Here is an 18364-nt window from a genome sequence, read left to right as displayed (position 1 = left end):
GGGTTATGACTCATCTTTTACAGTCAAACTTCGTTCACTCAAACTTTGATAATTTGTGCACCTCACTTCCCACAAACTCATCGTCAGGTCCCGTCAAAGTCCCTGTATAATGTATATTGTTTGATTGGCTCCACCTACTGATCTAGTCCAGTCGAGTTTGCCTGTATGATGCATATACAATATTCATACAAAGAGAAAACAACTAAATAAATTATATTTTCATTTGCAAGTACATGGGCCAGTTTCTCTGAGTGTGTGCTTGGGTTAAGCATCTTTTCCAATTTTTAAGTGTAAAATGATGGTCTATTTCTAACAGTGAGCACAATGCCATACTTTATAGTGCTGTCTTACTGGAATATCATGCCTTGGACACAAGACATGTATACCCCACCACGTCACATTATACCAGCTATGGCTGACCAGTCCTAGAACCGAGTGCCAAACAGAAAACTGCTTATACCATTTTTCAAGTCTGTGGTATGATGCAACCAGGAGGTAAAAACAAGACCTCCTACACTCAAAATGGGTGCTCCACCTAGGTTAAACAAAATAAGATAAACATCTTAACATATTAATGGGACGACTATGGAAACATTTAAAGAAAAATTAAATAGAAATTTAACCATTTTGCTGAATAAAATTCTTACCTTCCCCAGGCAATCCCTACTGTTGATAATGTGCAGACTGACCCAAACACTATGAAGACAAATGAGAAGATTTCACATGGCAATGTTCCTGGTAAAACAAGGATCCAGTCTACCAACAGGAAGACAGTGCTGCACCACAGGATGTTCATCTGTAAAACATGTTCCAGTTTGTGAAGAGATTCCTGCTTCACAAACATGACAGTTGACGATAAAATCAGAAACATCCCAACTAGTTGGACCAAGATGGTGAAAACTGCCTCCTCATGTGCTACAGTTTGAAGAAACTGTTGCTTCATCTTTGTAGGCTCTGACTTGTTATGCAATTGTAACATAATAAAATTTGGTGACTTCTTGGTTGACAACTTTGTAATTACTTCTGTAATGGGTTTCCATAAATTATGAATTTGAAGTTTTAGTGCCCAAGATAAGCTTATTCTATGTTACCAGAACAAGCTGGCCTTAAATAGTCAAACTTCTTTCTGCTTTCCATAAGTGTTCAGTAAGACTAACACACAAAAAATGTTGTATTTAGTCCTCAGTGGAGCAGAATGGTCCATTGTCATTACACAGAGAGTAAAAATTTCAATTTTCGAAACTCTATTTAAATCAGTAAATAAATTTGTAACTAGTATTGAAAAATGAACATCCTTTGTCTGTAGCACCACAAGAATGGAAGAATATCAAATGACAGTTGACGTGATTGATTAACAGGTACAGACGTCAAAAGTGAAGTGCTAATAGACTGAGTTGGTCATGTTTTCAAAAACACATTTCATAACAACAACATCCAACATTATTTGCTTAGACTTGCATTTATACACAGTCAAACCTGTGTTGAGCAGCCAGTCAAGGCAGCAACATAGTTTAGCTGCTTAAAGAAAAGTGAAATTAGAACAAACAAGTCAATTCAGGATGTTGCATGAAATCGAATTTGTAGAAACATATTTAGAGATGAGTTAATTAACATGTCCATGTTGTCTGGACACTTGTTGATCAGCAGATTTGTTGGGGTTCTGTGTATTGAGCTTTTAATCAAAAGTCTATATCTTGTGGCACAGTATTGACTTTTTCAGTAAGAGTGGCCACAGAGGTCCAGTGGTACACTGTCTCAACTACAAAACCAGGGGTTGTGTGTTTTGAATCCCCGTTCATCTAACTAAAATTACTAACTTTGGGATAAGAGTCTAGTATATGGGTCCTTTACATCTGGCACACTGAAGAACCAGGGAAGCTTCTGGAATTGGAGCACTTCTGTTTTTTGCATTATCCTCCAACATTACTAAGTCTTCTGGAGGAGTTACCTTTATGGGCTACCTGTGGTTACTAGAAGTATGCTCACATAATATATTATACACAGACTTTTTAAAAAATTTTAGCAGGTTTGGAGAACAAGCTCTTGATTGGTAGATGGGAGAGACCTGTGAAATATTGTGATTCTAACCCTCCTGTCCAGGAAATAACATGTATGCACTAAAAACAAAGAGGATTCTGTTTGGCCTTCTGGGAAATAGCAGTAAAAGAGAAATGGTCTTTCTATAAACTCTGTGCAGACTCACTATTTGACTACCAGTAACTTGTACTGAATGACTAGAGCACAAGGCAATTAATCAGGAACTGGTAACCAGTCTCATAACTCCGGCACCTGATTGGTTGTTTTTAGAATAAATCAGAAATTGACCAATGGTAAGGCTGTATTCAGAGACTGGTCTCCAAACTCTGATTTAAAACCTTGGTCCCATGATAAAAGAAATATTAAAAACCTCTCATTTGTTTAACTTATCATGTTCAACAAGAAATAACAAACAGCTAATTACAAAAGTGATTATTTAATATTGTATGTGGAAACATTTGTATAGCATTATGCAAGTAGTAAAATAACTGATAGTCAATACACAAACAATTCATACACTGCAATAAAAAAACGGAAGATATTAACAAGATGGCCATGCTGGCCTAAGTTGCTCACCTGGCCAAGATTATTGGCCTTTAGTATATGTATGAAATGCTGTATCATGAATGGTAACTACTGTGTTTAGTATTAAAAACATAAATGCTGAAATGGGCAAAGGTATGACCAAGACAAGAAATCAAACCTTGCAAATTCCGTAACTTTGACCCCCTTAAGATATGACTTCATCACTGGTATCATTAAAATTCAGTAAGAAAACAATGCAGCAAAACAAGAGGGCCAAGATGGCCCTAGGTCGCTCACCTGAGAAACACACCATAACACAACATTTTAAACAGAGTAAACATGTTTGATCTAGTGAAACATTAGTAAGTATTTTCTTTGATTTGACCTAGTGACCTAGTTTTTGACCCCAGATGACCCATAATCGAACTTGACCTAGATTTAATCAAGGCTATCATTCTGACCAAATTTCATGAAGATCAATTGAAAAATACAGCCTCTATCGCATACACAAGGTTTTTCTTTGATTTGACCTAGTGACCTACTTTTTGACCCAAGATGACCCATTTTCAAATTCAGCCTAGACTTCATGAAGGTTATTATTTTGACTTAATTTCAGGAAGATCAATTGAAAAATACAGCCTCTATCGCATATTCAAGCTTTTCCTTTGATTTGACCTAGTGACCTAGTTTTTGACCCCAGATGACCCATATTCAAACTTGACCTAAATTTCATCTAGGCAATCATTCTGACCAAAATTCATGAAGATTAATTGAAAAGTACAGCCTCTATCGCATACACAAGGTTTTTCTTTGATTTGACCTAGTGACCTAGCTTTTGACCCAAGATGACCCATTTTCAAACTAGGCCTAGATTTCATCAAGGTAATCATTCTGGCCAATTTTCATGAGAATCAATTGAAAAATACAGCCTCTATCGCATACACAAGATTTTTCTTTGATTTGAACTAGTGACCTACTTTTTGATCCCAGATGACCCATATTTGAATTTGGGCTAGATTTCATCAAGGTAATCATTCTGACCAAAATTCATGAAGATTAATTGAAAAATACAGCCTCTATCGCATACACAAGGTTTTTCTTTGATTTGACCTAGTGACCTAGTTTTTGACCCCAGATGACCCATATCTGAACTTGGCCTAGATTTCATCAAGGTAATCATTCTGACAAAATTTCATGAAGATTAATTAAAAATACAGCCTCTATCGCATACACAAGTTTTTTCTTTGATTTGACCTAATGACCTAGTTTTTGACCCCAAATGACCCATTTTCGAACTCGGCCTAGATTTCATCAAGGTATTCACTCTGACCAAATTTCATGAAGATTAATTGAAAAAAGCAGTCTCTATTGCATACACAAGGTTTTTCTTTGATTTGACCTAGTGACCTAGTTTTTGACCCCATATGACCCATTTTTGAACTCGGCCTAGATTTCATCAAGGTAATCATTCTGACCAATTTTCATGAAGATCAGTTGAAAAATACAGCCTCTATCGCATACACAAGCTAAATGTTGACAGACGACAGACAGACGACAGACAGACGCCGGACATTGAGCGATCACAAAAACTCACCTGAGCATTGCTCAGGTGAGCTAAAAAGTAAAATCACATTATGAATAAACACTGGATAAACAACATACTGGTTAGTCCACAATCAGTGTAAAATAAAAACAGACTTTCAAACTTTGGTAATGATCTATCAAGTGGTTTGAAAGAAGTATTTTAAATGTGTTTTTCTATTTTCAGCGTCGGTGGCTCTCAAAAAGGGCCCAAGAGGAAGCATTTAAATAAATTTGAAGGAGCACCATACATGAATGCGACATACCAAGTTTGGTAAAGATTCATCCAGTGATTATGTCAAGGAGTTGTTTAAAAGTTTTTCTATTTTCAATTCTGGCAGTCCCACCCCTGAAGAGGCAATTATGAACCAACTTAACAGGGAACCTTGTCAGTATGCTATGAACCAAGTTTGGTGTAATAATGGCAAGCAGCTATAGAAGATGTTGGAAGTCAAAATGTTGACAATAGATGTAATACAGGATCATCCCCCTATACTAACGTATCACCCTGAAGCTTTGGTTCCTTTGAACTAACAAAATTGAGACAGCTCCCAATGTAAGGATCTTACATGTGGAAGAAATTGTTTTATCAATTTCATGTAGTTTTATTCAGTAACTCTTTGAATTATTTCACAGTCTTCATTTTTCAAAAATGGAAATATGTTATACATTATTCTAAATGTCTCAAGGGGTGTTTGGAAAAACCTTTTGAATGTTAACCCTTATCATGCTGGACACGATTGATTCTGCCTTTGCGACCAGTGTAGATCATGATCAGCCTGCATATCCATGCAGTCTGATCATGATCTGCACTGTTTGCTATTCAGCCAGTATCCTTTTGGTAAGTGCCCCTTTTAACAGTTAATGGTACCGTCCATATTGGAAGATGGACTAGTCCATTATAGAAATTTAGCAGGGTAAGGGTTAAAGACATATCAATTTATGACCAAAGAAGTATTTTCTGAAGAAATTCAGAGTTGTCCATTAATAAGTTTGAAAAGTATTAATTCCAAACTGCTCAGATATTGTGTAAGTTTTTTAAGAACCTAGCATCAAAATAGAATCAAAATTGCATTTAAAACCAATATGGGTGTCTTAAACTGCTGATGCACTTTTGATGATCAATTCAAACCAATTGATGTATTTTGTAAAAATTCAAGATTATTACATCCTATTACAACCTGCACAACAAAATAAAGCCTGGACAAAGGGTACAGGAAGAAAAATTATCCTATATATAAATGATATTCTGTGTGTAAATTAATTTTTCAAAAACAATAGCATTACTTCCTTATTACTTCCTTTCTAAGGGAAAGAAAAACATAACAAAAATGTTGACATGTGAAATAATTCCAAACAATGTGGTCAAACCTAAACCTGCTTGGTTAGTGTGGATATCATAGGCAAATATCTCCAAATTAAGCATAAGGACCTATCCATCTTATCTGACCATATAGAAGACGCTATACTTATACACAACAGTAAAAAGTTTCTTTACATCTACATTGCAGAAACATTTCTATTTGTGAAAATGTCCTCAAAACTGTGTTTTTTCCATAGATTCCGACATGATGTCCAATTTTTCAAATCAATTTGGTAAAAAATAAAGTGCAGAGTCCTATCTTTTTATTTGCCATAATTTCTCAGTATATTCTGAAGTTTTGAAAAGTCAGGGTTTAATAAAATTCTACAATGTAAAATATTGATTATAATATTAATCTGAACATGCAGACCTACTTTTCATTAACATGTTTTTTTATCATTCTCTACTTTTGTTTTCTTCATTGAAAAACAAGGGTGCTATAGTCACAAAATACGCCTGTCAAGTGCTGGTGAACAATTATTGTGCCAAGTTACATCAAAATCCCTCCATGTATGAAGAAGATATGCTCCGGACAAAGTTATCATTCTTGTATCTGAACTTTCACCTCTAAGTGTCACCATGACCTTAGACCTAGGGACCTGGTTCTTGCACATGACACTCTGTCTCATGATGGTGAACAGATGTGCCAAGTTACATCAAAATGCCTCAATGCATTAAGAAGAAATGCTCCGGACAGTCATTCTTGAATTTGACCTTTGACCTCAGTGTGACCTTAAACTTAGACCTAGGGACCTTGATCTTGCGCATGACATTCTGTCTCATTGTGATGAACATTTGTGTGATGTTACATCAAAATCCCTCCATGCATGAAGAAGAAATGCTCCGGACAAAGCCATTCTTGTATCTGACCTTTGGCCTCTGTGACCTTGCCCTTAGATCTAGGGCCCTGGTTCTTGTGCATGACACTGTCTCATGGTGGTGAACATTTGTGCCAAGTTACATCAAAATCCCTCCATGCATGAAAAGGAAATGCTCCAGACAAAGCCATTCTTGAATTTGACCTTTGACCTCTAAGTGTGACCTTGACCTTAGACCTAGTGACCTGGTTCTTGCGCTTGATACTCTGTCTCATGATAGTGAACATTTGTGCCAAGTTACATCAAAATCCCTCCATTCATGAATTAAAAATGCTCCGGACTAAGTTTGTGGACGCCACCCACCTGTCAAGTGCATTCTCATAATACTTTCCGTCTTTCAGACGGGCGTTTAACAATTGAATGCAGTCAAAGCCTTAAAGACTGTCTTAAACAAACAGACACAGAGACAATGTTTTATATAAGCAGATTAAATCATGACATAACGTAACAAAAATATAGTTGAAAATTTAAAAAGAAATCAAGCACTTGCGTTCATATTTCCTGTTCTCTCAAAACAGTTCCAGGCTACATTAGCATTTCAAGGATGGCATGGTACCAGCTGGTATCACACTTTCCTCAACTATTTCGAATTAACAAATTACTGAGCTTGGTACCAGCACTAACACTAAACTGGTGCCATGCAAAACATTTAGGTACTATTATTCCTGGTTTAATTTACATATCTATATGAATAAATAGCACCAGTGGAGTATCAAACTAAAAACAAGAGGACCATGATGGTCCTGAATCGCTCACCTCTTCCCACATGACCCAGTTTTGAGTATGTCGTCGTTTTTTCTATTATTTGACATAGTGACCTAGTTTTTGAGCTCATGTGACCCAGTTTTTAACTTGACCTAGATATTATCAAGATAAAAATTCTGACCAATTTTCATGAAGATCCATTGAAAAATATGGTCTCTAGAGAGGTCACAAGGTTTTTCTATTATTTGACCTATTGACCTAGTTTTCGAAGGTACTTGACCCTGTTTTGAACTTTACCTAGATATCATCAAGGTGAAAATTCAGATCAATTTTCATGAAGATCCATTGAAAAATATGGCCTCTAGAGAGGTCAAAAGATTTTAATAATTTTAGACCTACTGACCTAGTTTTTGACCCAGTTTCAAACTTGACCTAGATATCATCAAGATGAACATTCAGACCAACTTTCATACAGATCCCATGAAAAGTATGGCCTCTAGAGAGGTCACAAGTTTTTTTTATTATTTGACCTACTGACCTAGTTTTGTAAGGCACGTGACCCAGTTTCAAACCTGACCTAGATATCATCAAGGTGAACATTCTGACCAATTTTTATGGAGATCCATTCACAAGTATGGCCTCTAGAAAGGTCACAAGGTCTTTCTATTTTTAGACCTACTGTCCTAGTTTTTTACCGCACATGACCCTGTTTCGAACTTGACCTAGATATCATCAAGATGAACATTCAGACCAATTTTCATACAGATCCCATGAAAAATATGGCCTTTAGAGAGGTCACAAGGTTTTTCTATTATTTGACCTACTGACCTAGTTTTTGGCGGCACGTGACCCACTTTCAAATTTGACCTAGAGATCATCAAGATGAACATTCAGACCAACTTTCATACAGATCCCATGAAAATTATGGCCTCTAGAGAGGTCACAAGGTTTTTCCATTATTTGACCTACTGACCTAGTTTTTGATGGCACGTGACCCACTTTCGAATTTGACCTAGATATCATCAAGGTTAACATTCTGACCAATTTTCATGAAGATCTCATGAAATATATGGCCTCTAGAGAGGTCACAAGGTTTTTCTATTTTTAGACCTACTGACCTAGTTTTTGACCGCAGTTGACCCAGTTTTGAACTTGACCTAGATATCATCAAGATGAACACTCAAACCAACTTTCATACAGATCCCATGAAAAATATGGCCTTTAGAGAGGTCACAAGGTTTTTCTATTATTTGACCTACTGACCTAGTTTTAGATGGCACGTGACCCAGTTTCAAACTTGACCTAGATATCATCAAGGTGAACGTTCTGACCAATTTTCATGAAGATCTCATGAAATATATGGCCTCTAGAGAGGTCACAAGGTTTTTCTATTTTTAGACCTACTGACCTAGTTTTTGATGGCATGTGACCCAGTTTCGAACCTGACCTAGATATCATCAAGATGAACATTCTGACCAACTTTCATAAAGATCCCATGAAAAATGTGACCTCTAGAGTGGTCACAAGCAAAAGTTTACGGACGGACGGACGGACGGACACTGCGCGATCACAAAAGCTCACCTTTTCACTTTGTGACAGGTGAGCTAAAAAAAATTTAATAAAGTATAAACTATAAGAAAATGGTTTTGTCAAAACAAAGCAGGAAGCAGGTGATGAACATTCATATACAGTTTTCAACATTTGTTTCTATTAGCCAATTCCATCTGTCTCAATTTTTACAAGCAAACATAAATTCATTTTTATACAGAAAACAAAATTTAATAGTCGGTAGATTCAAGCTGCCACACAAGACCTGAAATAACCAATTTATTTCAGATTAATTCTTGCAAAAATGAAATAGCACAAAAATAGTGCAAAAAATATCACTAACGTCTTTATATCTCAAAATGACTTTAAATTTTTCTGAAAATATCAGTACACTGGATAAGCAAAATATCCAATCTAAACCACTAGAAAACCATATTTCAGGTCACTAGATGTAAGTTTATATTAAATGCATATGTTCGATAAATTTCACTTGTGGTGTGACGAATGTCTGACAGATATAGGAAGCATATTGTATGACAGACACTGGTACCCTATGGGCCTTTAGACACGGCTTCCGAGTAGTTAGCCTAACATTGCTCCAGACATTGGTTTCCTGCAGTCTGCCAGAAATGAGTACTCTACTTTAATTATGGGAGCAAAAAACTAAACTCTAAAGGTAAACATTTCATTTCATAATATAAAAGACAGCTGTATGTATATAAAAATTATTACATATCTTACTACAAATTGTAACAAAACTAGTTAGGACAAAACCCTGTAACCCAGACCAATATAACCAGAAGCAGAAATTACAATTATAACTGGTTATAGACCTGCCATGGATGTGTGATATCATTTTTTCCTGCGTCATTACAATAAAATTTTGTTTATGTTGATATTTTTTATGATTAACTGATTGAAGCAGTCTAGTAATCATTATTGTGTTTAGGTATAAAATAAATACCTCATTAAACGGCAATGACATTCATTATGTGGCTTATCAGCACTCCTAAATCTATACTGGCACTTGGGCTATGCCTTTGTGCAATATGGGTTTACTTGTGCAAATAGCGACTTCAGGCCCGCCATTGCCGTTTGATAAGTGTATAGTAATCCTAAGTGTATAAGGAAAATGTTTCGGAAAATGTGCAGCTAAAATAATGACAAAATGAAATCTATCTATTCTATTGCACCTTATGAGTTTTCTTCACAACCATTGATTAAAACTGCAAAAAAATAGGCTTATGAAATTACAAAATATATACATATATCTATAGAAATAGTACGGTCAAATATCTCCAAACAAAGGAAATGAAACAGTCATATTATATTTACATTCATTATAGCAATATTTCCACCTTAAAACAGCAAATGGCATTAGATACATCAACTAAAAAAGCAGCTCTTCTCTGTATAATATAAAAAATAAATGATACTTTTAAAAAATCTAAAGTTTTGGCAATATTGACAAAAGTACAGTTATTTAAACAAATAACTGTTGTGTCATGGCCAAGCTTGTAAAAAATGTAAACAAAAGGGCCATGTTGGCTTGATACGGCTCACCTGACTTAAACGGATGTATGATTTCAACAAACTTGACTGGGGATCTCAAAACAAAGCTACATACCAAATATCTAACCTCTAGGCCTTGAGGTTTTAGACAGTTAGATTTTTAAAGTTTTACTGTGTAAGACTATATAAAACAAGTTACTACCATAGGTGGGCCAATTCTGACCCTAGGAGCATGATTTGAAGAAAATTGGTAGAGGACTACTACACAATGCTACAAGCCAATATCTAAGCTCAGAACCAAACAGTTTTAGATTAGATTTAAAAAAAAAATTTCCTATTCAAGTCTATGCAAAACAAGTTAACCAAAGGGCAGGGTCGATTCTGTCCAAAGGGGCATGATTTGAAAAAAAAACTTCGTAGAGGACCATTTTACAAAGCTACAAGCCAAATATCTAAGCTCATTAAGGTTTTAGACAAGAAGATTTTTCAAGTTTTCCTATAAATTTTTAAAGTCTTTATGAAAAAATGACCATGCCATCTGGCAGCCATGTTTTTTGATGAATCAAAATAACCAATCCTGGTAGTGGGTCACACAATGACATCTGCGTGAAATTATCTGCAAATCAGTTTTTTTTAAATTTCAACTACATGCAAGGAAAAGTGACCATGCCCCATTGTAACCATGTTTTTTTTTCAGTAAGTCAAATAAATCTTGGTAAAGGGTCAAACAAGGGGTATTTCTGTAAAATTATCATGAAATCCGGCAGGCAGTTTTTGAATAATCTGAAACATCTTGGATGAGGATCACCCACGGAACATTTCTGCTAAATGATTTGGGTGTATAGCAAGTTGTTCGTACAAAGATTTTGAAAGTTTTTCTTTCCTGTTGCCATAATACTTTTTTTTTGAGAGGACTATCCAAGGAGCATCCAGGTCAAGTTTCATAAACTTCCAAGGTGTCATATAAAGGAAAGTGTAGACAGGCAACATAGGACAGAGAGTGAGTGATCCCAACAGCTCAAGACGTTTTTGCTCACAAAGCACTCAAGGTAAGCTAAACAAAATGCTTACGTTGGCCTAAGATCACTCAACTGATATTCACATTTGAATAAAATAATTTGGAACAAGGAATAAAATCAGTTCAGTGGTTTCAGCAGAGAAGACTTTAAAAGTTTTCCAAATAGCAATATGGAGGAAACTAGCTCCACCCCCTAGTGGCCGTGCATTTTAAGAAACACTGACATGACAGAATTTAGCAGAGGATCTCCAATCACCCAAGGAATAGTGCTGTGGAACTATTTTTAGTTTGCCATACTGTCAAAAAGGGAAAATTAGCTCTGCCATCCAGCAGCCATGTTTTTTTTAATGATAGGGAACGATTTGAAGGGCTGTAACAGAGGGTCAACTCATGAATACTGTCATGAAACTATTTTGAAATTGAGCTATCAGTTTCAGAAAAAAGAAAATTAAAAAAAATTGTCATATAGGGAAAACTAGCCCTGCCACCTGTATGCCATGTTCTTAAATGAAATGAATTTGGTAGAAGTTCACTTAACGAAGGTAAAATTATTCTGAAATCAAGCTAGCAGTTTCAGAGGAGAGTTTCAAAGCTTTCCATATAACGATATAGGGAAAACTAGTTCAGCCCCAAGAAGCCATGTTCTTTTATGGATCAAAATGATTTGGAGGAATTTGGTAGGTCAAACAGGAAACTTTGCTGTGAAATCATTTTAAAATCGCAATAATGCTTATGGAAAAAAAAAGCGTTTTCCATTGGTTGCCATGGCAACTAGAATTCTGGACATTGACCTAGATTTGAAGTAATCTGAAGTGGACCACCCAAAGAACATTTTTTTTGAAGTCTGATTGAAAATGGCATAGTGCAGGGGGGAGGACTTATGGTAGTAGGCTGTATAGAACTAGTGAGAGAAAGGTTTTGCGGTAACAAAAATGGCAGTATTTTACACCAAAAGTACATGACTTGTGCTACAGGAATTTTTTAACAGTAAGTGGGTTTTTGCTTTACATTTCACAAAATTAATGTACCTGTGCTGCGGTTTTCTAATAATTTGCACTAACTTTACAAAGCGAAACTAAAAATAACAAATGACACATCCTACCTGAAAAATTCTAACAGCATACAGCATACCCCCTCCTGTGTGGGTTAGGATCATATGTTCTTAAAAGAAACTGGGGACAATGGATGGTCAACACACATCCAACAATCCTAAAAGTGCACCATGAGCACTTCTAAAATGGCATAATGTTAGTTTTACAATACATGTATATAAGATTAGCTTCTCAGATTATGTAAACAATCTTCTACACACATTTTAAAGCAAATTTATCAAGTAGGCAGAGAGTTAGGATTTGTATTATTCTACAAAGCCTGTTATTTTTTTTTCAAAATGCTACAGGTTTAAAATTGCAAAGTTAAAAATAAAATAAATATCAGTTAACAAAAATCACAAATAAAAGAAAACACTAATAAATTGACAAACACTGGAAGATACATTATTCTATACATTAAATTAATATTTTTATTATTAACTAAGTTCACCAAACCAAAGAATAAAAAAAAGACAGATAAACAAATAAGAACATATCCATAATAATAATCAAGACACCAAGAAGCATTAGTACAGTAAAATGGTGTAAAAATACTTCAGAAAATGGGAAAAGCATGAAACTTGGTACAAAACTACTTTAGGGCAAAATACTAAAAATGAGCATGAGACCCACTCTAAAAAATCCAATATGGCCGAAAAATCCAAGATGGCCACCATATATGTATATATTTTCAAAAATACATAATATTATATATAAGCAACTTTTATATTTTCAGCCTTACTCTTCTTTGTTACACAGTTAGCAATTTATTATGCAGACATTGTGACTGCGGGTGCATAATAAGGAACATTGTTTCATTTGATCCTACTAGCCCGTCACTATAATCTATTCTTGCATTTCAAAGTCCCAAACTGAAAGGGGTAGTTGTTGTACTTGGTGTCAAAGAAACTACAATTCTATATAGCAACTAAGTTAATTGACCTTCATATTCTCCATATTACTTACCATCTATAAACAAGGTTTCATAAAGAAGTCTTTAGAATTTGCAATTTTGGAGTTATTGAAGAATCCGCCATTTGCAAATGATGGACCGACATACAGACGGACAAAATGATGTACAAGAGGAGAAAATAAGATAACAAGCATGTTCTCAATTTGTCCCTCTGTCTATGTAAAATTTCTCAAGAAACAATCTCTCCTTGTTTTGAAGAAATGCAGGATGACACTTTGTGTCATATTCGTGCACTATTTGTTGCCACAGGAACAAATTTAAATGACATTGGCTTCTCTGCATTGCCATCTATCCATGTACCATGTATCATGAAAAATTCTGCTGTAGTTTCAAAGTTATTGCAGTATCCCACTCTGCATGGCTGACGTATTGACATGCATACAGGGGCAACCCATAAGCCCCATCTGGCTAAATACTGGTAAGGGAATAACAACAATGTTTCAATATGCTGCTGTGGAGGGAATTCAAGTGAAATAATATAAATTACATATATTAAAACAAAATATTCTTTAAAATATGAAAACTACACAATGATAATATTAAACTAAGTTTTAAAGGTTAGATTTTTGCCGTTACCATGGAAACAGAAAGAAACTAACATCATTTGAATTGTTATTTTTGCATTTGATGCAAATTTAGGATTTATTTTATTATATACATTTATATTTAGTGCATTTTGGGGGTGAATGTAAATATAATGACCTTTCATTAGAATCTTCTAAGGTAAATATTGAGTTTTGGTGGCCATTTTGGAAAATGGCTGCCATATCGGCCATCTTGACAGATATCAAATGGGTCCCATGAAAAAAATGTTTTTAATGCTTTAATAATAGCTGTGCCAATTTTGGTGCTTTTCCCATTTTCTGAAGTATTTTGGCATTTTCTGTTACGAATTGATCGGACTACATTAGCACATGAAACATTTATATCTTGAACTTTCACTGGGAGTGTTTTTATAAACTGTCTACACTTTTTGTAGTGACCAGTCAGGGCAACCACTGGGAAATGTCACATAACACAGGAGGCCATATAAGACAGAGGTTCATACAACACAGTATCAATTTAAAAGGAATCATGTTGCATGCAAAGTAATCAACCTTCTATCACTATAAAAAATGCTAGATACTTTTTTAAAGACTAAAGACAACGAAACAACTTATTACTTTAATATATATCTTGAAAGATCATAAAAAACTGATTGCACAATGGCAGATAAAGAATGGAAACACTATGTCACTATCTTTAACATTTTAACCCTTACCCTGCTAAATTTATATAATGAACTTGGTCATCTTTCAATTTGGACAGTACCATTAACTGGTAAAAGGGATGCCTACCAAAAAAGAAACTGACTGAATGGCAAACAGTGCAGATCATGATCAGACTGCATGGATGTACAGGCTCATCATGATTTACACAGGTCACAAAGACATTTTAAGGGTTAAAAAACGTCCTAATTAAAATAAAACTAAATTTGGCAGCAGATTTCACGGCTGCCAGTCAGTTAAGCCAGGAAGACACTTTAAACATAGTATTTACGTCAAAACAGTGAAAACATTAAGGTCAAATACGGTAACTCAAGGAGTCACTCAAAAGTAGGATGTTGCTGAAGCGTCCAGGACTGTATAACAATAATTAATCATACATATAAGAATGTATATGTTTTGCGTAACATGAATATTTGGTTTATCTGCATATAATACATCAATACTTCATATAGCCAGGAATATGATTATTTTGTTGTTCCAGTGCAATACTTTTTGCAACAGTTTCAGACATAGTTTCAAGCTGAAGGATTTTTTTTCCCATGGCAACACTCTGCACAAATGCTATAAATTGAGAATGTAAATGGAACTAAAATACATAATCAGCTAAGGTAAATCTATTATCATTTAAGGTAGAGATGAGAACTTAACAGTAATGTTAATGCATAATCACTTAAAGCAGTTGTGCAAATTTAACTGGAATGAAAATACTTAATCACATAAGGTAGGAGTAAGAACTTAACTGGAACTAAAACACATAACCAGCTAAGGTAGTGGTGGGAACTTCACAGTAATTTAAGCACATAATCAATTATGGTAATGGACTGGTTATGACAATAGGCAATTTACATGTGATTACACATTCCCATATACATGCTATGTTGGCATTTACCAGTTACAATTACAGAATGCAAAAATCACACTGCAGAATATATATATATAAATGAACAAATATTGCCAACTACTATTATGGGACCTACATCTTAGAAATGCTTCATCTGTTCAGTTTACCATGTTCAAGAAGGTATACTTTGTTTTCATATTAACAACCTGGATAATTTCTCATTTACAAGTCACATTAGAAGACATGGGATGAGTAAATATTTATTATGACTTTTAGTTCTTGATAATATAATCATGAAATAGGTATGGCATATAAAGAATGCCAATCTACATGGCGTTTTAAAACTGTTTACTATGTATTAGAAAAATTTTCTTACAGCAAAACTTCTGTCAAGCAAACACAATTGTGTTTGTATTATGCAGGCTGTTGCTATGGAGGTAAAAATCTACTGGAACTTTGTACACCTTTAGGAGTTTATAGTATTATATTACCCTGTTCACTAAACAGTCACAAAGTTTGCTTACAACAGAGGCCTTAAGCCACTTTTTATTAAACACACATAATGAGTGTAAGGTCAATAACCTAGTGAAAAACACAAACACTCCAAATGGTAGCATTCAAAGCAATGATTACATGTACATAAATTATGAAAATTAATTTTCATTTTCTCAATTAATGACCATGTCCTAATCCTTCTTCGAGATAAATGTCCTCTCCAACATCATTAGTTGTATCTACACTCACAGTTTCAGCACGAGCCTCAGTTATATAAACTGTTCCATTATTCCCTATCACTGCCAATCCTGCTTCATCGTCATCACTGTACGCTTCAGCATAAGTATCCATTTTATGTTCTAAACTTGGCGTAACTTTAGTCACCTCAGTAGTCACTTCCAACATTGGCGATGTAGCACTAGGAGCACTGTCATCTGATATTGACTGTTCTTGTTCCGCTAAGTGTGATACAATGCTCACAGGTTCCACACCATTATCAGGAGTGCTGGGTTCAAAATCAGCTGAGTCTGTTGTCACAGGATCAGCAATGTCAGTGAAAGATTTAATAGCTTTAATTATAGCATTGCACAAAGTGTCATCGAGATTCAAAGCATACTGCTCGTTTTCCCTGAAATATAAATACAAATTATCAAGCCATAATTTTACTTTACAGGAATAAAACTAGTGGGTGCTTAAGACAATGGTGCTCTCACTTTCTGTCACTGTTCAAATGTATGTTATCTATTGACAAAGCAAGACTAAGTAAACATTTATATTACCTTGGGTTGGGGGTATGAATCTTCATGGGGAGGGGACAAGGGTATGGGTATTACAAAACATCATGAAGAAACACAAGATAAAAGAAACTGAAACAGTTTTGGTGTAACTGGGTGTGTATAAATCCCAACCAGAACACCAGGAGCACAACTTCACATGCTGAAAAACAATTCTCCAAAGTTTCAACACTCTACATCAAATACTTTTTTAGATGCGTGGGAGGCACTTGTGCATATTTCTGACTAAGTCAAGGGCCATAACTCTGGCATGGCTGAGTGAAATCCTGACGAAAACCCAAAGTGCACAACTTCGTATATTATATAACAAGCCTATAATGTTTCATGTCTCTAGGCCAAATACATACAAATACAGATACATGCCACACAAGGTTTTAGCCCATTTTGCATATTTTTGACTCTTAAGAGCCATAACTCTCTGGTCTGGCTGAGTGAAATTCCTAACAAAAGCCAAGGTTCACAACTTCGCAAGCTGAATATTCCAATAACATTTCATGGTACTAATTGGTGGGTGGAGGGAAGAGGAAGAGTACTGAGTAGGTGGGGTAACTGGCCAATGTCAAATCATTTTTCTATCAAATACACATACATCTTCTTTATCTTCAAGCAACTTTTAATAAATCTACATCCAATTACTGTTTGACCGTAACATGACTCTGTTGAATATGGATCAGAAAATTTGGGTATTCATGGACAAAGTTTGAAAGGGCTACTGAAAATAAGTTTTGTTTAGAAGCCCTTTGTCTTTGAATCTATGACATTCTTATCACAACTTCTTCAAAACCCAAAAAATGCAAATATTATTGAAATTATCATCTTTGGCATATTGGAAAAAGTCTTATTAACAACTTAGAGCTTGATGATTTTTTTCTTTGATCTACTCTCTCATGGACTTGTTAATGAGCAAATGATATTAACAAAAGGCACACAAATTCAGTGTGATCAAATACATTTCAGCAGTATCCATTTTCAAACATTCTGTTAGATACTTATTTCAGAAATGGGAGAGCTATCTGCATACAACATTATTACATTTCACACAGCAGAGAAAATTTGTTCTGTTCGAGGCCAAGTAACTCTCAACTGTGCAAGAGCTTAGTCACTAAAAACGCAAGTAGGGCTTATGGTTCTTGACCTACATACTCATCTAATGCAGATAAGGACGTATACAAAGTTTTAAACCTATAGCTATTACAGCCTTTATGAAAAATTTTGACACAAACAAAGTCTTAAATATCAAGCCAAAACCAATGCTGGCAAACTGTGCAAGTTACAATAATACCATTAAAATTAGATAAGCTAAAATGGCAAATTTTTAAATCAAAACAAAAAGCATAGGTTTAAAGGGCAAACAAAAGCCAAAATGTGTTTGTTTTATGGTAGCTAACATTTCACTAATGACTATAAAATCTCATTTTTCTTTATCACATTTTCATCACTTTGGGAGAAAAAAAGTAAGAAAAGTAAGTGTAATAAAAAGTGACTTTTCTCTAAAGATAAGTAAACCAGATCAGGTGGCTGTAACTGACTTTTGACCTATATATTGCTCTGGCTCTAACAGAAGGATGCAGTATTGACAGGGGGGCATACCTGTTATATATGGTCATGGCTATGACAGCTGGGTGGGGTATTGGCAAAGGTATCTCCATCTTTATAAATTCAGCTTCAAGTTTTCTTCTTGACCATAAATACTTCTTTTTTCTGGAAGAAAAGTAATGTAATTAAGCCAGATCAT

At 35.0% G+C, this 18364-nt stretch overlaps 1 protein-coding gene across 2 annotated transcripts in view; it reads right to left on the bottom strand.

The window, feature by feature from the left end:
• Window positions 1-2457: 2457 nt before the first annotated feature.
• The window catches only part of LOC123563530 (uncharacterized), a 234387-nt gene continuing 218480 nt past the window's right edge, over window positions 2458-18364 (bottom strand). The window contains exons 31-33 of one of the 2 annotated variants that reach the window (XR_008368906.1): window positions 18220-18330; window positions 8102-16463; window positions 2458-8062 (exon numbers count right to left, since the gene is read on the bottom strand). Coding sequence is in view for 1 of the 2 variants with exons in the window: in XM_045356374.2 (XP_045212309.2) it covers window positions 16013-16463; window positions 18220-18330 (562 nt within the window). In the remaining variant the exon portion in view is untranslated. Of the gene's footprint in view, window positions 16464-18219; window positions 18331-18364 lie in introns of both variants that reach the window. The other variant, XM_045356374.2, reaches the window with a different exon arrangement.

This window comes from Mercenaria mercenaria, chromosome 2 (assembly GCF_021730395.1).
Source record: "Mercenaria mercenaria strain notata chromosome 2, MADL_Memer_1, whole genome shotgun sequence".
Classification (NCBI taxonomy): Eukaryota; Metazoa; Mollusca; class Bivalvia; order Venerida; family Veneridae; genus Mercenaria; species Mercenaria mercenaria.
This window is presented reverse-complemented; position numbering and strand designations above follow the sequence as displayed.